The sequence below is a fragment of the Pan paniscus genome, chromosome 11 (assembly GCF_029289425.2).
Source record: "Pan paniscus chromosome 11, NHGRI_mPanPan1-v2.0_pri, whole genome shotgun sequence".
Lineage (NCBI taxonomy): Eukaryota > Metazoa > Chordata > Mammalia > Primates > Hominidae > Pan > Pan paniscus.
The window spans coordinates 15,678,435-15,701,870 of record NC_073260.2 but is presented as its reverse complement, the minus strand read 5'-3'; the positions used below and the strand labels follow the sequence as shown (position 1 = coordinate 15,701,870).

The 23,436-nt window shown below is 38.6% G+C and overlaps 1 protein-coding gene across 10 annotated transcripts in view; it reads right to left on the bottom strand.

Moving 5' to 3' along the window:
* Positions 1-23,436, bottom strand: part of DENND1A (DENN domain containing 1A) — a 542,810-nt gene that overhangs the window by 263,730 nt on the left and 255,644 nt on the right. For all 10 annotated transcript variants that reach the window (XM_063594216.1, XM_057298645.2, XM_063594214.1 and 7 more), the window contains 2 exons: positions 22,279-22,332; positions 7,275-7,385 (listed from right to left, as the gene is read on the bottom strand). In XM_063594216.1, the coding sequence (XP_063450286.1) occupies positions 7,275-7,385; positions 22,279-22,332 (165 nt within the window). The remainder of the gene's footprint in view (positions 1-7,274; positions 7,386-22,278; positions 22,333-23,436) is intronic.

Genomic DNA, 23,436 nt, shown 5'->3' with positions numbered 1-23,436 from the left:
AATGACCTATATTCATGGCCACCTCTCCTATTGACTAGGACATGACCTTGGGCAAGTTATTCCGCCTTTCCAAATGGACTGGCTGTTCTGTAAAATGGGAATAATATCTATCTTCTAGGAATGCTGATGGAATCGTATTATCTCTATTAAGATATTTGACCTACTTGCTCTCCATGGAGTTCCAAAAAGCACTATGAATTAAACTCAGATATGAAAATATGGAAGAAAAATGGGGCCTTTGTGCTACAGGGAATCACACTGAAGTATTTACATTAGAGAACAAGATTTAGTTAAGCCTTCCCTATTTATCATTTATAAAGGAAAACAATCAATATACATTAACTGAGCAAAGAGAACAAAAACTTACATTTTTCTTATACAGAATATCACAATGTTATTGACCGAGAAACCCTGAAATGCATATTACCTGCCTCTGAACTAAATATTGTTGAGTTTGTCTCTATTGACACAGCCATTTTTATAGAAGACAGCACTCGAGTGCTCGACAGCTTTTATCTTTCACGTGCTTGGTGGCTCTGAGGAGCATTAAGCCTCCATCTTATCAAACACAATTGAGAAAAATGTGGTTTGTCAAGTATTGCAGGCCACATCAGGATCTGTCAAGAGAGGTTCCTCAAAAAATCTCAGGCTGAGATGGCCTTTGCATATCCCCCTCCGCACCAGCCCCCATCTAAAAGATAATAAAAAGCCACTCTTAAGGAAATAAAAGGCAACAATTGGGAAACTTTCAAATTCTGAATTTGAAGAGGCCCAAAGGTGTGAATACAACAGAAGTCTGCTCAGCTACGTCATCCCCAAACTCCGCAGAACCTCTCAGGATGCTGCCAACTGCACGTGACATACAAGGAGAACCCCACCTCCCCCAGAGAGGCTTCTACCAGCAATCCATGAAACTTTGAACCCAGTTAAGAATCAACTCTTTGTTAAGAAAAGCCTTTTAAAAGTCAAAGTAATACATATTCATAGATTTCAAAACAAAAGAGAAAGTAGTCAAGGCTTATCATGAAAAGGAACAGTCCACTTCACCATTCTTCTTACACCCTTCACTCGAAGTAATCACATTCAACACAGGATTTATCTCCTTATTTCTAAATCACGAATTCTTGGTTTCACATTTTCCACATTAAGACTTGGATTCTGCCTTCCCTTTGCAAATGAACTGTTATCCTCTCAGAGGCCAGTCACCCCGCTTATCCGGTTGTCTTCATTCCACAAATATTTATCGTGGTGTTACCACAGGCACTGGGGGCACAGCAGTGAACGAAACGGGCAACAAACCCTGTCTTCATGACGTTTACATTCCTGCAGGGTAGGCCCTTAATAAACTGGACAATAAAATTTGATTTCCCATTACAGAATTTATTAATTTATTATAAACGTCTGCAAAAGCTACGTACCAGGCTGTGTTCTGAGAGCTATGCAAGTATTAACTCATTTTAATTTTACTTCAAAGGAGGTCACTGGTGACTGGAAAAAGACACTAAAACAAGTCCACCTGTTTTAGTGGACAGGTGGGGACTGAATCCTAATGGAAGACTGAGGAGAGAATGAGACAAGAGGAATTAGTAAATAGGTAACTCTCTTGAGGAATTCTGTTCTGAAAGGGAGACTAGAAATGGGATAAAGGGGATATGGGTCAAGAAAGTTTTGTTTTGAAGTCTGGGAGCTTCTATAGCATGTTGGCATGCTCATAAGAATGTGCCAGGAGAGAAGAGAAAATAATAATAGATGCAGGAGAGAAGAGCTTGCTTACTGCTGGAGTAATTTCCTTCAAGGAAACCACAGTGTCGCCTTCCCTGTTGGCATTCTGAGGCCATCTACCTAAAACTGCAATCCCTGCCACTCTCCACTCCCCATCCGCTCTCTTCGGCTTTATTTTACTCCTTAGTACTTTCCATTTCCTACTGTACGAGATATTTAACTCCTCTGACTTATCGAGGGCCTATGATACTAGAATGCAAGCTTCATGAGGACAGGGATTGTTGCCTGTTTTGTTCACTGCCGTAATCCCCAGGGCCTATGGAAATGTCACGATAAATATTTGCAGAATGAAGTAAGTTGGACAAGCAGAGTGACTGGCCTCAGAGAGGACAGATGGTTCATCCACAAAGGGAAGGCAGAGTCCAGGAGTACAGGCCCAGGAAGCTGAGCAAAGTGGTGTGGGATCTTGGCACTCTCTCCTGAGGGCTTCCATTAGATGGGTATAGAATTCTAGGTTAGAAATCATTTTCCCTTAGAAGGTCAAGACACTGCTTCACTGTCTTCTGGTTTCCAGAACTGCCACTGCCAAATCTCAGGCAATGTTGATTCTTAATCTTTGTATAAGAACTGCTTTGTCTCTATCCCTGATATTCTAAAATCTCACGATGAAGGAGCTCTGTACCTTCTTTTTAGGCCTCTAAAAAATTTTGAAATATATTAAGTATGTATGTCATATAAACAACTTTCAAAGAAAAAAAAATGTAAGAACCCCAAACCTACCACTTTGGCTCAGGGGTCAGCAAACTACAGTGAAAAGGCTAAGCCTGGCCTGCTGCCTGTATTTGGCAATAAAGCTTTGTTGGCACACAATCATACACTTAGTTTACCTCTGTTCGATTACAAGGTTGGAGCCCAGCAGTGGCAACAAGGACCATATGACCTGCAAAGGCGTATTTATTATTTGACCCTTTATAGCAAAATGTGTTAGTTCCTCACATGGCTTAAGACAGAAAGCAAAACTTTTGATGTCCCTTATATGACTCTTCCCAAACCAGTCTTTTCTCTCCCTGTGAGGAAACCATTACCTAAATTTTGTGTTAATTATTTCTTTTTACCTTTGTAGTTTGTGTGAATCCCTAAACAAGATACCATTTAGTTTTTCTAGCTTGAACTTTATATTAATGAAATCATACTGAACAGTATATCCTTGTGCAACCCAGTTCCTCACTCAGCTTCTACATTAGAGACATAATCATATTGATAGTGCAGTTCATTTTCATTGATCCGATCGATATTCTACTGTGTGACTACACCACAGCCTATCAGTTCTCTGTTGGTAGTCATGAGAACTATTTCCAGGATTTAAATAAAACCTAAAAAAAAGCCACTGTGAACATTTTTATACATGTATCCTACCATACATGACCAAGGGGTGTGTGTATACACACAAAATTCCACCTAGGAGTAGAATTGCTGAGTGATGGGCATACGTAAATAGTTTTGTAGCACATACCCTTCAAATAGTAGTAAATGACATTCTCTAATACATGTCCAATATAACACCTGGCTTTGTCAGCCATGAAATTTTTTGTAAACCTAGTGTTTCACTGCTGGTTTTGTTTTTTTTTAGAGACAAGGTCTCACTCTGTTGTCCATGCTGGAGTGAAGTGGTATGATCATAGCTTACTGCAAAGCCATGATCCTGGGCTCAAGTGATCTTCCCGCCTCAGCATCCCAAGGAGCTAGGAGTACAGGAGCTAGGAGCGTTCTACCACGCTCATTTTTTAATTTTCTTTGTAGAGACAGGGCTCTCAGTGTGTTGCCCAGGCTGTTCTTGAACTCCTGGCCTTAAGCAATCCTCCCACTTTGGCCTCCCAAATGTTGGGATTATAGGTGTAAGTCATTGTGCCCAGCCATAATCACTGTAGTTTTAACGTGCTTTTTGATTATTACTAATGTGGTTGAGTATCTTTCCATACAGATGTTGGCCATTTGTATTTCTTCTGTGAAATGCTAATTCATGCCTTTTGCCAATTTTTCCATCGACAGGCTTGTCTTCTTTTTAATTGTCATAGTTCTGTACTTATTTCCGATACTAATTTTCTGTCAGTTTTTTTATATGGCAAATCTCAGCTTGTGACTTTTCAGTCAGAGAAAAGTATCTTTTAATGAATAAAAGTTCATGATTTTAATATTTTCTTTTATACAATGTATATTTTGGACCACCTTTAAATAAGCCTTTCTCTACTCCAAAGATCATCAACTATTATTCTATTTTGTCTTCTAAATGTTTTTAAATTTTGCCTTTCACATTTAAGTTCTTGATCCATTTGGAATTTATTTTTGTGTGTGTACGATAGAAACGGTCTTCCTTTTTTTTTCCTATGTGGACAGCCAATTATTGAAAAGTCCATTGATTCCCCAGAGATGCTACAATGCCACCTTTTATAAAATAAAGAGCCCATATACATGTGATCTGTTTTTGGGCTCTCTATTCTGTTCCATCAGCCCATATGTGTATCCTCATCCCACTACTAGCATCGTAATTACTACAGCTTTATAGAAAGTTTTGATATCTGGTAAAGCAAGCTTCCGCAACCCATTCTTTTTTGTCAAGTAAGTTGTGGCTCTTTCTCTGGCTTTTCCATATTAATTTTAGAATTAGCTTGTCAGGTACTACGTAAAACCCTATGGGGGTTTTGAATATAATTGTATACAATCTATACATCATTTTGAAATGAAATAACATCTTCAAGATATCAAATCTTCTTATTCATAAACATGGTAGTGCTTTCCATCCCTCTATTGAGGACCATAAAAGTTTTCCCATTTAATATGTCAATATGTAAGTTATATTAATAGATTTTCTAGTATCATCAATCATTTGCTTCCTAATTGAGGATTTTTACCCCTACCTTAATGAGTGACACTGGCTGCTAATTTTTCTTTCTTGTGCAGTCTTTGTGTTGAATGTCAAGGTTATACAAGTGTCGCAGGAAAAGTTGGGTTTCATTTCCTCTTGTTCTAGACTCTTAAGGAGTTTGTCTAAGATTGAAATAATCTTTTCCTTGAGATGTTTGATAAAACACACTTGTGAAACCCCCTGGGATGAGTGTTTTATCTGGAAAAATATGTAAAGATATTGATTCAATTTCTGTAAGTTAAATAACCTATTTAATTTTTCTATTTCTTCTGGAGTCAACTTTGCTAAGCTATTTTCTTCTATTTTGCCTTAGTTTTCAAATGCTGGCATAAAGTTGCTAACAGTATTTTCTTACTATTTTAAAAATTCCTGCTGCATCTGTTCTTTGTGTTTGTAGATTTATTCCTTTATTTCATTTTAGTTTTGGGAGGAAGCAGAAATAATTTTGTGTGTTTAATCCACCACATTTATGAGAGCAAAATCACACAGAAGGTTCATTCTTCCTTATCTATAAGATGGAAGTAATTACAGAACCCACTAAGGCTGTCGTAGTAAGGATTAAATGAGTTCATACATGAAAAGTGCTTAGGACAGTGCATGGCACACAGTAAGGGATCAAAAACATCATGATTAAATGATAAGGAATTCATTTCCACTGAGACGATGTCATGTTTTTGTTGACTGAAATTTAATAATCTAAAGCAACAGTAACTGGTTATGGACTAGAGTCTTTCAAAGAGGTGATGGTAGATGTGGTTGACAATATTCTCATTCTGAAACTCAGTCTGGGTGTTCGTGCCCTGAAATTATGAACTGCACGTATGGTGTAAAATAAAATGTAAAACAAAGCAAGAGGTCTACTATAGGCTATTCTTAACACATACTAGGCAATTAAAAAAAAACTGAGTTCTTGATGAGCAATCAATAACCAAAGAAATAATAAAATAATGAAGGTATAATAAAAACTGTAAGGAAAACTCTAGTAGTCTCAGAGAGTTTTCATTATTAGGTGCCTTTTATTCATAAGTAAACACATAACTTGATTTTATCCATAGGCCCTTCATTAGGGAACTCTCCACTTATAAAAATATTTTTCTACTCTCTCTAACAGAGGGATGCCTATTAGGCATTCTACTCCCAGTCAATTTCTGTATATAAGTTTTGTCTACAAACAAAAACAACAACAAACTCAGCAAACGGATATTGAATTATTTAGGGGAAAGTAAAGTGACGCCTGTGATTTACTTTGAAATGCATAAAAAATAAGATGGATCACCTGTAATCCCAGCATTTTGGGAGGCTGAGGTGGGTGGATCACTTGAGGTCAAGAGTTCGAGACCAGCCTGGTCAACATGGCAAAACCCCATCTCTACTAAAAATAAAAAAATTAGCTGGGTGTGGTAGTGTGTGCCTGTAACCCCAACTACTTGGGTGACTGAGGCAAGAGAATTACTTGTACCTGGGAGGTGGAGGTTGCAGTGAGCCGAGATAGCGCCACTGAACTCCAGCCTGGGTGACAGAGTAAGACTCTGTCTCAAAAAAAAAAAAAAAAGATGGATTAATGGATGCTATGGATGATAAATAGTTGAATAAATACATGATAAAGCAACTGATACAATGTCACTAGTAGAATTTTGATGGAAGTATATCAGCATTCACTGTAAAATTATTTCAGCTTTCTATAATGGCTTAAGAATTTTCATAAAAAATATTGGGGAAAATGTGAACTCTTATACTTAGCAAGTGAAAAACTAAAATAAAAGGAATATAAAAATATTTATATTATACACACAGCAAAAGTTATATAGAAAGTTCATTATAATTAATAAAAAATCAAGACACCTATAAAATAAATGTGAAAGGATATTAACAAAATACAAATAAAAAAAAAACCCATGGAAAATATTCAGTTACCTCTAACCAAAGAGGTAATTTTAAAATTAAAGCAAGCCTGAAATACCATAGCACATCTACTTTCTTAGCAGAATTAAAACACCTGAGCACACGCACGTACACACGTGCGCACATGCACGCACACACACTCTCTCTCTTTCCTGGCAAAGCTGCGGTGAAAATGGTGCACTCATCTACAGCTGGCAGCCTTCACTGTAAACAAGCACCGCCTGTTTGCAAAGCAATTTGGCAGTCCCTAAGTCATAGTGCTTATCAAGCCCTTTGACCTAGTGTCCCACTCCTTAGAATATAACTGTAACAGTCAAAAGAAGCCAAAAGATGTTCATTGCAGTATTATCTACTAAAAGGATTAAATCATAATGAACAACCTAAATGGCCATCAAGAGAAGGATTTAGTAAATAATGACACACCCGTATCATGAAATATGGTGTAGACATTAAAAAATGACAATTGAAGCTCATGTAGAAACCTGCAAAATGTTCATAACACACAATCAAATGGAAAGCTATTTATAATTGACTGCGCAACTACAGGAATAAATGAAATGTGCATTGGCACTGTAAAAAAAAAAAAGAACAATTAATGAAAATGACATGCTGCCATATAAAGGGACTGTAGCTGACTCCTTTTTCTAAAATTTTCTTTCATCTTGCTGATGTATCTTTCAATTAAAATTAGATCATTAAAAAGCCAGTCTTAAGACTGTCTACTCACAGTGCTGAGTTTGCTGCAAATGATGAGTATCCGGCGTTCGTACAGCATACTGGCGTACAGATGCAACATGTTGTTAACATCCACAGCCACAAAATATTCTGTCAGATTTCTCTAGGAGAAAGAAGAAGGCACGGTTTGTGGCTGATTTTCTTTGTTCTTATTATAACTGTATCTAATAAGAGCATAAGAAACATAAAATAATCAGAAAGTATACTCTGTTCTTTCCCTGTCCTTTTCTTTCTACCTGGGAGGCCAAATCCCCCACATGTGTAAAATCATGAAGGGTAAAGTTGGAAGACACCTTACAGAGGAAGGAGCCTGAGCAATTACATCTTTGTGTGGTGATTACAACATGAGGTCGCATCCAGCACTTAGGTCAGTTCCTAAAGGTGAGCAGAACAGGAATTCTACATATCTTACAAATGAGGAAACCAAGACTCAAAGAGATTCTCCAAGATGGAACAGTCTAATAAGCAAGGAAGACAGGACTGCGGCTCAAATCTTTGGGCCCCAGATCCTAGAACCTTCCCGATGTGCTGTGCCATACGCCTAAGCAAAAGAAAGTACCCAGGGACCAAAATGCTTCTGGCACTGAGCCCGTTTCTGTGCAGGAGATGCCACCCACGAAGGCCAGGCGAGCTCCTCTCCCGTCATCACTGCTGGTATCCCCTCCTTCACAGTTTACATTTGCTAAAACGGCTCAGCTGGAATTAAGGCAATTTCGAACATTTACAATTTCCAGGTATTTCACTCAAAAGGGGAAAAAAAATTGAAGACAAACAGCAGCAAGTTGTGACAAAGCAGTGTTTTAACTAGCTTTTTTCCACCCCTGTAGCCTGGGCTTCAGTCTTTTAATTAGTACTATAGATTGCTACTCTTCAGATTTCAGAAAAAAAATGGAATGTGTTTCATTTATACAACGCTTTCTATACCCACCTGACTTTAATAATACACATGAATATGCTAATTTCTTCAATGTTACAGGTTTTCAATGCCATACAATATAATCCTCTGAAAATGAAAGGGGTTTGGGAGGGAAGGAATGCTATTGCCAGGCGTTGCAGTTTATAATGATTAAAGATCTATAACCCATAAATTGAAGTAAACCACGTGGATTTTACATGCAAAATAGCACAAAGTGCTTTTCAACAATATTATGGGCTGGGAGTAAAAATGGGCACTTATCTTATAATTTATTATTGTTTGACTGAAGTACCAAGTTAACCATCAACCTTTATAAATACAGAGCAAGTGAATTAACAGCTCTATATACTAACTACCTATCAAGTGCCAGCCACTGTACCAGACACTGTGGATGTGTAATTGTGCAGTCTTCACAAAAATCCAGTGAGGCGTTATTCTTTCCAATATAAAGTCTGGGAGAGGTCAGCAACTGGCGAAGTCAGATCTGACTCATACGCTTTCCCGTACACCACACTGTCCCTCTTATGCACATCTATTGTTTGAAAGATTCACATCTATTATTAAACATGTCACTTAATCTTCAAACTGTTCCTTGAACTAAGTATTATTATCCCTCTACGAAGATGAGAAAACAGTGGCACAGAGAAGTTGTGTAATTTGACAAAGGTCACGCAGTAAGTGGATGTGACATGATTCAGTCCTGAGTGGGTCTGTCTCTAAATCCGTGCTCTTTTTATTCCGCACAAAATTGTAGGTAAAACTCATATTTGGAAAAAGAAACGAAACAAGATCAAGTATGCCTAAAGAAAGGAAAATGCTTCTGTTAAAAATTACTGTTACCCCATTCACGGAGTGATCTGTATGTGGCAGGCAACAGGTGCTTTTCCTGTGTTCTTTCCAATCTTCCCAACAAGCTTGAGACAGGCATTATCATCTCCATTATATAGATGAGAAAAAAAACAAAAAACAAAAAAACTGGAGGCTCAGGAAGTCTCAGTAGACTTCTAAAGGTCACCCAGCTAGAAAGGGGAGAGCCATGTTTCAAAACTAGATCTCCTCAATCCAAAACTCATACCCTAACCACCACACCAACTTGCCTCTTAACAAACTCAGTGAAAAACAAAACAGCAAACACCAAAGGCAGTCGGAAGGAGTCAACCAGTGTATCTTGGTTCCTCCACTGGACGGAGGAACACAGAGCTAATGATGTAAGGGTGGGGTTTGCTCTGAAGACGGTGACATGGCACAGCTCTCCTCACAAACAAAAATACGAGGCCCTTCACTGAGCATTTCAGTAAAAAGCTTAACTGCTGATGAATTACATGAATTTTTCTTTTAGGAGAGGATGGAAGTAAAAAGAAAATAGAAATGAGGAGCTTAAAGAAGGCCAGAAAGCCCATTAGCACTTTTGACAGATCCAAAGATAACTCTGAAGCCACCAAAACGTGGCCTCAAGAGTCTGCCAAGAAGCTTCACGCTGGGGAGAAATATGTTACACAGCTTGCCGTCCAAATAGGGAGACACAGCGTCAGAGACAAATCCTGCGCCTTATTTTGGTGGGAGAAAAAAAAAAAATCACAAGGATACTTTTGTGGATGGGAAGGGAACATTTCTGAAATAAAAACACCATTTGATTGAGGCATGTCCCCCATCTCCAATCAGATTCTGAGGGACTCAGGTGCTTGTTCCAAAAACTCTACACAGGTATGTTAAAAATACGTAACATTTAGCCAAATTCTCTCTAAACTGTCATGTACTTTTTTTGGTATTTCTCATCCCATCTGTGCTGATTACCAAGATATTTGTGTCTAAACAGAAGCTGTCTTTCTTATCTGCTTCCTCCCCTGCCTCTTTCCTTCTGGGATGCCACCCGCCTGAGCGGGTGGGAGTGGGTGGGAGTGCCAACAGCCCTGGGAACCTCGCTCAGCCGTGGGAGCACCTGTGGGGCAGAGCGGGGCCCCAGGAGCAGCTGCAGGGAGCACTCGCAGTTCCCATCAAGCCTCAGTTCAGAAGCACGCCCCATGGAGTCAGGAATCTCCCTCCCCCAGCCACACCAATCCTTACTCTCTCAGGCCTGCCATGTCCTGAGAGACAATTGAGTGAAATACCTGGAAATTGTAATTACTTCTGCTGTGTCCTCTGCCTCGAATGCCCCACTCTTCCTTGAGGACACCCGCTTACTTTTCAAGGCCCAGCTCCATTGTCACCTCCTCCCGGGAGACTTCCTCAATTCATTTGTCAAGTTCTCCTGTATGCTTCCATTGTCCCCATCTTACAGTAACTCAGTTTTAAGTATGTTTTTGCCACAAGACGGGGTCCTGTTAGGTGAAGCTGCTTCTCCCATCATCCAGCAGTTTGATGACAGCAAGCTCGGTGCACGGAGGAAGCAATGGCTGAGGGTGCTGGTCCCTCACTCAGGCGAGAACAGTGCAGTGAGGAATGCACCAGCCCAGAAGATGGACCAGGTGGGACATTAGGAAGAACGTAGCATGTGACTCCAGAAAACCTGGCTCTGAGCCGGATGAAGCAATTGATTACTCAGTAATGGTGAAGAACCCGCAGAAAAAGAACTGCCACTGGAAGCTACACAAAGACCGGTAAGTAACTGGGGATGGCGGAGGGAGGGAGGGGTGACTTTTCATGGTAGCTGTGGCTACATGTATTAAAAATGTAAATAAATTAGTGGTTTATCAGGTAACTGGGGTGAGGGCTGTACACAGAAGCATGTGTTCATTTCACAGCCAGGCCAAGCATATTTCTCCGATGGGTAAGATCAGAGGATAGAAGGGAGGGCTTCCGCGGCAGGCTGTCCTCAGTCAAGACTACAGCCAGAACACATTATGAGCCTCTGCTGATAAAAGACACAAGATAAGCCACTCTCCCAGCACTTTGCTTCTCCTGTGGACTAAATCCTCATCCTCTCATTTCTATCTCCTATAATCAGGCAATCGACACACACTTATTTAACTCCTACTATGTGCCTAGCACCCTCCTGGGAGCTAGGCCTGCAGAGATAAACTAACTGTGATCTCCATCTTCCTGCTTACTCTGGGGTGGGAGGGACATTAGACTCAGAAATCCAGTATGCAACATACTGTGGTTGAGGCTACACTCCAGGCATGGCTGAGAAGCCTCACTCCCCTTGACGGATATGCAGGGGAAGGCTGGAGAAAGTGTGACAGAGAAGACATTTGGTCTGGGCCTCCAAACAGGGGTTCACTCAGTGGACGAGGGAAGAAGCATATTCCAGGCAGAGGCAAAGACAGGGTGGGGAGAGGAGCGCACATGCAGGGAAGAGAGTGAGAGGCAGGGCGGGGAGGGAGAGCAGGGGGCAGGGGAGCTAGGGACAGGGCAGTGCTGAAGGATCCTGACATGACCCTATTTGTGTTTCAGAAAAATCTTCCTAGAGACTCTGTGGAGGACAGATAAGAGGGCAAACAGGAGGCAGGACAGTCAACTAACAGGCTGCTGCCATATTCTGGGAAAGAAATGATTAAAATATACATTAAAAAACCAATTCAGACAAAAGCTTTGGGTGTAGATGTCAGGGATATCCATAAAGTAGAATCACAGGACTTGACGATGAATTAGACTTGGGGAGGGAAGGAGAAAAAAATCTCAAGTGACCCCTGGACTACTAGATTACTATGCATCATACTAGTCTACTTGCCCAAATAGGTTTTTAAAGGGAGAGTCCATTCTTTTAATAAAGGATAAATCCTCCTTCTAAAGCACCATAATTCCTGTCAAACATGGTGTCCCTGGCCACCTCTTCCTAGGCTTAGTGTCCTGGGCTGTAACGCCACCATGGCTGAGCCTAAGTAACCACTTTCTTCATTCTCTGCCAATTACTTCTCTGTGTGACTCACCTACTTGGAAAGGAAAACCTTGCTTCAAGGACTAGTTCCCAGTTTCTGTGCTCAAAAGGTCTCGGTTTTCTTAGTGCCAGTAAGTTTTTAGGCTTGAGGATATTCCTTTCCTACTCATGGAGTTTAAACATTATTTCAGTTACACATACATTTATGTCCCCATGAGCATGTGCCTCTCCACCTAGCATCTCTTCTGGCCACACTCTCTAGGGCTGGGTAGCACAGCTACAAAGCTATCCCCCACCCAGGCTGGAAAGGGCTCAAATCTGAGGAAGGTCTCTGGACAGAGCAGCCTGCAAGGTGCACTTCAGAAGAAGCCTGCAACGCACAAGCTCCTTAGACTCTTGGCTCCCACTTCTCATCTCTGCAAAGAAACGTTGGTAAGCATCAGGTCAAGTGCGAACCCCCTGTGGCTCTAAATCCAGACAAAGAGAAAGGGAATGGCACCTGGCAAAACCCCCATCCTCCCAGGAGAAGCCTTATAATGGCTGCTCCCTTCTAGCTGTCCCTGCTGGCTCCTGCACCAATCCAGGTGGCTGGGGACTTGAGGCTCACTGTGATCCATGCCTGAGGTTACGAAGCAGGTGGGGGTGGTGGTGATGGGGGGAGTTGGAGTCGGGTGGGGATGGGAGGGGATATAGTGGGGCTTAGAGAGAAAGCGTCTTAGGTTCAATACCTTAGGGAAATGAGATAATCCTCAAACCAAAGAACTGACTCTAAGCTGGGTACTCCTTGGAGCCTTCGAAACAGATGCTAGTCTGCCCCACTGTCTGTCATTTTATTAGTCTTTGTGACTTTCCACTTCATACATGGTACACATGATAAAGATCTACTGTCTTGTGTCTGAAGGCAGCTTCCAAGGCAAGAGGCTTGGTTTTGTCAGTGGGTCTTGTTTACTGAAATAACTCCTATTCAAATTATTTTACCATAATAAAAATTTTTAAAACCCTCAACTGATTTTTTTTTTTTTTTTAAGAATTTAGGTAACCTTAGTTGGGAGGGATTCTTTAAAGGGAATTATAAATTTGGATTCTAAAACAATCTGCTTAAAAAAGAATCCCAGAAATTCACATAAGCAATCAAATCAGAGAAGAGTATTCTAAAAAGGAAAGCAGAGTTTACTCAGAGGTCAACTTTCATCCCTCCATGTGAATAGAAAAACCATTAGAATAAACAATTACCTGACAACTCTTAAGAGCAACAATGGAATTCTCTATAATCGCAGTTCTTGATAATAGGTCTTCCACTACCACTTCAACTTTGTTTATGTTTGAAAGTCATCATGAGTTCATAAATCTTTTCTATATCATGGCGCATCTTTTGACAAAGTGGAGTCTGGGCAATGTTATATGTAACTGTCCATTCTAACTGCTTTCCTCGCATCATTAACCACTTGGTATGACACCAACGAGATAATTAAGACAGGTTTGTTTAATATTCCAAATGAAGGTCTATATGATTATCCATTAATCAAAAGTAAACTTCAAAACCTGGACACTAAAAAAAAATCCTTTATACAGCTGGTTTACAATGTAATTATTACTACATAACTGTTCATGATCTGTGACTTTTTTTAAAATGCAGGTCAACTGTTTAAAATTTATAAAGATTTATGCTCATTTAATTATTGCCTGCATAAAATTCACTCCTACATGTGTTATCTTGATAGACAGAGAAAACCCTGATGAGCAATTACAGAGTGATAGTTTTTCAGTGAAAAGAAAGAAAATATTTTTACAAAGAAATTGTAGAAATAATGAGAATTAACTTCAATGGGGATCTGAAAGGGAAAAGAATTAATTTTTTACGTTTGCTTTTCATTAATGTCTTGCAGACAAATTGGCCCAAAGGCCAACTGAAAGGAATTGTTCTTTTTTCTTCTCCTGGGGGTGGCTACATGTTCATTCATTCATTCAGTCATTCGTTCAGTCAATAAATACATATTGGGCATCTATTCTGTTCTGGGTACAGTGCTACAGTGAAAAAAAATACTGATCCCTGTCCTTAGAGAAGGAGAGAGGACATTTTACCAAACGTTCATTCAATTAATTATATAACTTACACGTATGATGAGCAATTTCTTAGATGGGCAGAGGGAACCACGGAGCCAGGGCCCAGACCAAGCAGCATCTCAATGCTCAGATCATACCCAATGAAGTGTGAATCCTGGTTTTAGCACTTCCTGGTTTGGCAAGTTACCTCACTTCTCTGGGCTTCATTTCCTCTCCAGAACAGAGATAACAACCATACTATAAGGCTGTTGTGAAGATTTCATAACATAACAAACAGTGCCCGATCTGATCCACAGTGGATGCTCAATAAATACCAGCTCCTTCCTCTCTTTTTTCACACTAACACTTCTCTGAAGCTGTCCAGGAGAACAGGATTATCTGGTGATAGAACATTATTAAGTTCCACATCCCAAAGCCTATTTATCCTTTTTGTTGCTTATGTTCCTTAGAGGAGATAATCAATAAATATTTACAAACCATCTATATTACAGGCAGCGGAGCCCTGGGCTCCATCTGCCACACTAGTTCCAAGCTTCAGACATTCTGGTGTGAAAAGGGCCTGCTAAGACACTTTCAAGGCCCCATGAAATATATGCCCCATAAAAGGAAAAGAATTAATCTCCATAACCATGAATATGAGAAAAATCTAGAAAAGATGTGCTCCAAGAATAATGTTCTTCAGCCCTCAGCCACAACTCAGATCTCAAGGGAGGTTAAGACTAGAATTCTGGGAGACCCAAGAAAAGGAGAAAAAGAAACAGACCATTGAAAGCAGCATCTCCATCAAACCAGACATTGTCCTTGGAACGCTACATTTAATACTTCATGAGTTTCTCACATTTTCCTTTTGTAGATAAGGACCTAGAGGCTCCAAGAGTATAAGTACATTGCCCCAAAGTCCCAGGGTAGCAAAGCCCAGAGTCTGGTTGTCTCTAAAATTCATGGTCTTTCCACTACACCAGATCATAAAGGATTAACAACCCCACAGTTACTGCTTGTTTCAATTTGCAATGCAGCAATTTAGTAATTTTAAATTAATCCTTGAAAAATCATCAAGAGATTAATATGCAAATTTCAACACTGCTAGAGCTCAATAGTGATTCTGTGTCAAAAACCACATAAATCGGTCCTACAAAAGTTCAGATTCTCCTTAGAGGAAAGGCTTTCCTGCTTCATTTTGTAATTTGCTATATATTTAAAAAAACATTTCTTTTCTTTTTTTCCTCATGAATAGAACACATCAATTCCAGGGAGGCAGTGGGGTACAACAGGAACAAAAGCTTACAAACCTGGGTCGCTACACTGTGCTTACGAGCAGACCTTGCCACCTCAGCTCTGTGAGCTCTGGGCTCCCTGTCTAAAACGGGGCTCAGGTCTACCCCTTTCGGAGTAGCTCTAAGGATTAAAGTGGAATCATGTACAGTAGGAGTCTGGCAGATTGGTATTACCATTCCGCTTAGAAACAAACAACGCTAGCCTTTTACTGGTTTGCAAAGGAGGATTTAGGGACAATGGGTCATGCACAGGGAATTGGTTCATTAGTAGCAAAACCAGCAGAAGGAATGTAAATTTTTAAAATAGTGGGGGCAGGAGAGGTAGCATACCATGCAGACAGGCTTTGGAGGTAAGGCTATGAGAAGACTTAAAAAAAAAAACTTCCTAATCTCAATTGTGGTTTTGAAAAATTAGAAATGATCAGAATTTCCAAGTACCTTAAAATGAAGTTCTTAAGAAATTATTTATTCTTAAAAGAAAAAAAAATTTTTTTAATGAACCTAACCTAGGCAATCATTTTTATCATAACATTATTTATAGTAGAAAATGTAAATGTCTATTAGTAGGAAAAGCACAGTTAAAACAGTTAAATACAGTGAATTAAACATACATTTATCTTTTCTCTCTCCTGATACCAGCCTCCCAGAAAAAGTCAAAGTAAAAGAATTTTAAAAGGCACAAACGCCAAAAAACAGGAGAAGAATTAGTAATGGAAGAAAGAGATCAAATTTTTGAAAGCCAAAAAGCAGATGTGACTAAAGAAGTGGTTTTCAAGCTGGGGCCATTAGTCCCCCAGGGGATATTTGGCAATGCCTGGGGACATTTTTGGTTGTCACAGCTGGAGGGGAATGTGCTACCATCATATAGTGAGTAGAGCCCAGAGATGCTTGCTAAATATCCTACGATGTATAAAACAGCCCCATTCAACAAAGAATGACCTGGCCCAAGCTGACAAGCATGCGACTGAGGTTGAGAAGAAAAGCTTAAAGCTACGGATAAGGTGGGCAGGCACAGCACCGAGCATTCAGCCCAACTCATAGCACAAAAAGAATTCCAAAAAGGAACTGGAGACACCCAGAATCTCTGAAGGCTAGGAGAGGGGGTGCAAATAAAAATAGGAGTAATTCAATCCCAAGGATCTCCTCTCCCAGCTCAATGAGCTACTTAACAGACTTTCCCACACCTCTCCAGAGGAATATGTGTTTACTTTCTAGAAGAACTGAACCAGAAAGGCCTGGGGACACCAGGTATAGTTGAGGACGGGCAATAAAGCCTTTGACAGGCAATAAAGGCTTACACTGAAAATGAGTACTAAACGAAGGTATAGATATTAGATGCTGACATGTCATAACCTACCATTCCTACTCAGCTTCCAGAACACTGATAATAAAGCATACACTACCTAGGCAAAGAAAACAGACCAAATCCAAAGAAAAAGATTCTGATACTGATATTTGAGAGGCCACTGCCCCCAAAATAGCCACACTAGTTCCAAGCTCCAGAAATGACTGACAGAGCATTCAGCCAGCTTTTTAGTGCCTCACTCTTATATGTGACGGGGCAGCCATTTGAGGAAAGGCTCTACAGTGAAAGTTAAGGAATAAAACCAACAGAAGATAGGAATGTTGAGCAGGAAAATAATACAAGGAGAAGAACACTTTTTAAAATCTATAAATAACAGTCTCACAGATGAGTGAAAATATTAATATAATGGCAGAAGTAAATTTCCAAAGATGGAAAGATTTGCTGAAGAAAGTAGAGAGAAAACGAAAAGAGAGAGATGGAAAATAGGAGAGAAAAAACAAGAAAATTAGAGGATTAACATTCTATCATAGAGGCCCCAGAGAAAGAAAGAAAAATGAAGAATATTTTTTCAAAGAAATAATGTAAGAAAAGTTCTCAGCTCTAAAGGACATGAGTTTCCATATTAAATGGAACCACCAAGTGCCCAGCACAATAGATGAAAACAGGCCCCTAACAAGGCGCATCACTGCAATTTCAGGATACCAGGAGAGACCACCAAAGGATGGTTACAATAAGTAAATCACAGGAATCGGAATGGCTGAGACTTCTTACTTGCAACAGCAAAGCTAGAAGTCAGTGGAGAAACATCTTCAAAGTTGGGAAGATAGAGTAATTTCCAACCTAGAGTTCTATACCCAGTCAAACTATCAAAAGAAGAATAAAGAGGCTGGACTCACACTTGTAATTCCAGCACTTTGGGAGGCCAAGGCAGGTGGATCAATTGAGGTCAGGAGTTCAAGACCAGCCTGGCCAACATGGTGAAACCCCATCTGTACTAAAATATACAAAAATTAGCCAGGTGTGGTGGTGTGTACCTGTAGCCACAACTATTTGGGAGGCTGAGACAGGACAATCGCTTGAGCCCAGGAGGTGGAGTTTGCAGTGAGCCAAGATTGTGCCACTGCACTCCAGCCTGAACGACAGAGCGAGACTGTCTCAAAAAAAGAAGAAGAGAGTTATTTTTAGTCATGCTAGGTCTAAAAATGTTGCCTCTAACAAGCACTTTCTCAAGAAAACTACTGGCGCATGTCTCACCAAAATGAGGGAGTGAAATCAAGAATGAGGAAGATGTGAAACCCAAGAATGCTTATGTGACAAAAAGTTGTATAAGAAAGGAAAGGTAACCTACTAACTACTTCAGTATGCTCATTAAAATGTAAACATTAACTTCTGATTTAATGTAAAAATTTTCTAAAGGTATAGAAAGAATGGGAGAGGGGAAATATGTGACTGAGAGAACGTTATTCTGTGTGTTTCGGGGTGGGGAGTGTTATAGGTGGTAAAAGACCAAAACTCTCATCTTCTATAGGAAAATCAATAAGTGATATCTGTAACAGAAAAAAATAAGATTTAGCAATATGAATAAGTTACTCAAAAATACAGAGGGAAACACAGCTGCTAAAAACTTGAAAGTAGCTGGGCAACTTGAAAATTGCTGGTTTTCATCAACAACTGTGTAGTACTACATGTTTTTAAGCTATTAATATGCATTACTTTCATAAGACTAAAAATACCACTAAATAAGTATGTCATTAAAAAGGAAGAAGTAGGTAGATATGAACACTTTTTAGCATACATTAAACTAAAAAATGAGTTGCTAAACAAGTATGAATAGCATCATATTTATGTTTAAAAACCATCTACAACACACACAGGCCACATCCCTAAGGTACTTGTTTAGTGTCCTCATTGTCATTAATTTCTAAATAATAACTAATTTCAATTTGTATCATCTTTGATCCTACTGCTATTTCAAATAGATGAATATTTTTAAACCATTAATTAATTTATTATTATAGTTTTTGTTCACCGCCATAAAAGAGTGACCTGTGAGAGTTTAGTATGCTCTATTCTGAAATTTTTGGTGTGATTTAGTACATGATCAATTCTTATAAATGTCCCATGGCATTTTAAAATAATCCTTCAGTAGCCTCCTTCATAGCTACACATAACACTAAATTCCTAGAGAAAGGTTTCATCAAACACTGGAGGGAGAGTGGGATTGGGGTTGGAGGGAGAGTGGGATTGGGGTTGGAGGGGATGGTGGTAATGGGGGCCTTTCATTTTTTTCTCTATGTATCAGTATTAATCTTTTACAACAAAATATTTGTAAAGAATTTTTAATGACACAGGTAAATGTTCATGGTACATTGTTACAAGAAAAACAGATATAAAGTGTGTACATTTTGTGTGCTTTTAAAAATGTAAGTTTTGAAACTTAACAAAAAAAAAAAAAACCAAAAGAATACTTCTGTCTCAAACAAAGTATTACTCAAACCCCAGTGTAAGCAGTGGAAATTAACCTGCTCTGAATAAAATAGGAGCAGGGATCCAGTGCTCTGATCAGTTAGCCATCTACCTCTGTGAGGCCTTCCAGGGCTCCCAAAGCAACACTGGGGTTCCCGGTTGCACACTTTGAAAACTACATGTCATAAAAAGGAAGGATGAAAAAACTCAGAAACAGATCTCTGAGATGGGAGATTATGCCTGATTTTTCTTTTGCTGTTGTGTGATACACATACACACATACCTTTCCTATGATTTGGTACTGTTTAAGTAATAATTATCTGTTCCTGAAACACCTTAACCACCTAAACCTGATAGATTTTTTTGAAGGATGGAGATTGAAATAGAGCTTTATTAATCTTTTCAAGTTATAATTCTATATTCATATTGCCTATTTCTCAGGCCAACTATCATTTGTCTTTTTCTAGAAAATTTTCTCTTTTCACAATCTTTAAATTTATCGAATAAGTTTAAAATTTTATTCTTTTCACAAATTCAGTTTTTAAAAACTACTATTTTTCAATTTTACTTAAACAATATTCCCTAATAAATTAAATTATAATTTCTTTTTCTAGTTTTGGTTATTTTTTATTACTATTCTTTTTTTTTAGCTTCTTGAAAGTCAAGTTCATTGTTTTCTAATTTTTTTTATTTATATAAAAGCATTCAAAGCTATGAATTTTCCCCAGAGTGTGGTTTTGGCCACATCCCTAAGGCACTTGTTTAGTGTCCTCATTGTCATTAATTTCTAAATAATAACTAATTTCAATTTGTATCATCTTTGATCCAACTGCTATTTCAAATAGATGAATATTTTTAAACCTTTAATTTATTATTATAGTTTTTGTTCACCACCATAAAAGACAGTGACCTGTGAGAGTTTAGTATGCTCTATTTTGAAATTTTTGGTGTGATTTAGTACATGATCAATTCTTATAAATGTCCCATGGCATTTTAAAATAATCCTTCAGTAGCCTCCTTCATAGGCAGAGTATGCCTCTGCTTCTGCTCTTCCTGCATTACTTTCCCACTTCTTTTTGGATTTCTCCACTGTCTATACTGAATTGACTGCAACTATCAGTAATCATCTCCTTTATATTATGTAAATTCCCAAACTTTCTGGCTCATGGTAGCTTCCTCTGTCATTAGGGAAATATTTTTCTCCTTTCGTTCATCATTTCAATGGAATTTTCTGAGAGATGAAAGGTAAAAATCACAGGCTCAAAGTATAGCACGTTTTGTAAGAGCTCAGTCTCAAGAATCCAGAAAGACCAATATTTCAATTCTGATTTTACCATTTATTTCCTGTAGGATATTGAATATGTGACTTAAATTTTCAGGGCTTCTGTTTCCTTATATTAAATAATTATGGTAGTTACCATGTAAGCTTGTTGAGAGAGCTAAATGAGAAAATGGAGAAAAGCACCAAATATATAATATTTCGAGTAGTAGTACTCAATCAACATTAGCTATTGTTGTTGAAATGGGAACTCTGGTCTGAATTTTTTATTAGTTAATGTCAAACAAAAAGGATGCAACATTTTCTACCACAGTCTGATCATACAGATAATATACTACATGGATATGCTTGATAATCCCAACTTATCAAGACTGTTATCTAATCACAATACTACAGCCTAACTTCATTCATTACATTTGATCACCTGACATTTGTAACCTGTTCTATAGAAGACACTTGGAAAAATTTCCTTTCTGTGAATCTACAATAGTTATGAAAAGGTATACCACATATTCCAGTACTTTTCTTATCAAGTATTCAAGTATATCCCCAAAAGAATTGAAAGCAGAGACTCAAACAGGCATTTGTACGCCAATGTTCAAAGCAGTAATACTGATAATAGCCAAAGGGTAAAAACAATATCTATTGATCTCAGCATCTATCGCTGGATGAACAGATACGCAAAATGTGGTCTACACCTACAATGGAATATCATTCAGCCTCAAAAAGGCAGGCAATTGTGACACATGCTTCAACGCAGATGAACTTTGAAGGTATTATGCTAAGTGAAATAACTCAGAACAAAAGGACAAATATTGTATGATTTCACTTATGTGAAGTACTATATGGAGAGTAGTCAAATTCACAGAGACAGAAAGCAGATTGATGGTTGCCAGGGGTTGCGGAGACAGGGTAATGGGGAATTGCTTAATGAGTACAGAGTTTCAGTTTTGTAAGATACAAAAAGTTCTGGACATTGACTGTACAAAATATGAATGCATTCAAAACCACTGAGCTGTACACTTAAAAATGATTAACATGGTAAATTTTATGTTATGTATTTGTTACCACAATTTTAAAAAAGTAATCAAGTGTCTAAGTGGTAGACATTCTTTATCTGATTCTACACAGTACTATTTATAATCATAGTAAAACATTTTGAAAACATGTCATGCAGCTAGACTAGATATGTCATTCAGCTTGTTCAGAAGGCAAACATCAACCTTCTGCTCTCTCACACTCTAGTTCACTGCTCCTACGTCCTTTGGAGGTAGGGATGGAGGCCCTCATGCTTCACCCACAAATACTTTATTTTATTCTCTGAAAGGTAAATATACAAAGGTAAAAAGTAGAAGAGTAATTCTGCTTGAGTAGATCTACCCTAATAAACCTCTATTTGGAAAATTCTTTATATGGAAACATTTCACTTATAATAGCAGAAATGAGAAACAATCTAAATGTTCTACAGTGAGAGAATGGCTAAACTACAGAGTAAATGGAATATTAGATAGTTGACAAAAATAAGTCATATGAATGAAACTGGAAAAGATGTTTTTATAATAGGTGATTTAACTATGTAAAAATACATTCTAAAAAGAGGGAATCAAATATCATATTAATACATAATTACCTTTGAGAAATAGGAATAACAATCCTTCCTTGTCTTTATACTTTCTATACTTTGCAAATATTCTCTATTTGTTTTTGTTTTTATAATACACTTCAGTTCTTATACTTTTGTTTTTATAATGTGTTTTTTAAAAACCATAATTTTTATAATGATACTTTAAATCACATCCTTTATTTATTCAAACAAATAGGCAGAAAACAGAGAAGAATAAAAATTTAATTTTTTCTTCTTCCCAAGTACTTACATTCTCAGGTATGCTGGGAAGTTCTCTGGTATCAGGCACAGTAAAATAAGAATGCTAGAAAAGACAAGCAAAAGTGATTTATTTCTGCTAAAATGTGTAACAATTGCATTACTCAGAATTCAGGTAAATGATTGGAAAATATTTCCTTACTCAGAAAAGGAAACGGTTTCACTCAGAAGAAACACCCATGGAATATTTTCTTTGGATAATGTCAGATTGAACCAGATGCATTAAATCATCACTTTGGTAGATGGAGTTCTTTTCTATCAGAGGAGAACTTCTTTGGGAGATATAAATGAAGAGTTCAGGCCAGGAGTGTTGGCTCACACCTGTAATCTCAGCATTTCGGGAGGCCAAGGCAGGTGGATCACATGAGGTCAGGAGTTCGAGACCAGCCTGGCCAACATGGTGAAACCCCGTTTATACTGAAAATACAAAAAAATTAGCCAGGTGTGGTGGCGGGCACCTGTAATCCCAGACACTCAGGAAGCTAAAGCAGGAGAATCGTTTGAACCCGGGAGGTGGAGGTTGCAGTGAGCTGAGATTGTGCCACTGCACTCCAGCCTGGGCGACAAGAATGAAACTCTGTCTCTAAATAAATAAATAAATAGTTCAAAGAAGTTAAATGGCTAAACACATGAAAAAGGCGTTGGTTTCATAGTTTATTGTTCACTGAGGCAAGTGTATTCTAGGAACAAAATATCACCAGATTCACTCAGTGATTATTTTTACCAACCAAACCTGTCATCTCATTTCAGCATCTGAGATTATATTCATCTACAAAATGTGGCCAAAATCTGCCCCAAAGGCCTAAGTGATGTTAGGAAGAGTTCCAGTTGCTGGAGCACTGGAGCTGAGACCATTGCAGATGACTAAGAGTGGAGAAATTCTGCCCCCGAAGCCCACTCCACCATAAGCCTCCTGACTGGAGACTCAGCGGAGTTGAAAAATTGACCTCTTCAAAGAACGTCCAATGAGGCATCTCCATATGCAACAAGCATGCATCCCTGAGTTCAATGACAACAGGCTGAACTGATGGCACCTCCTTTGCTGCTATTAAAGACTCAGAAGACAATGGCAAGCAGGAACGGAAAGAGCTTGGTGCCGGCCAATTAAAGATGGGATTGTGCAAAGGCCAGGAAAGGTCACATGCAGAGA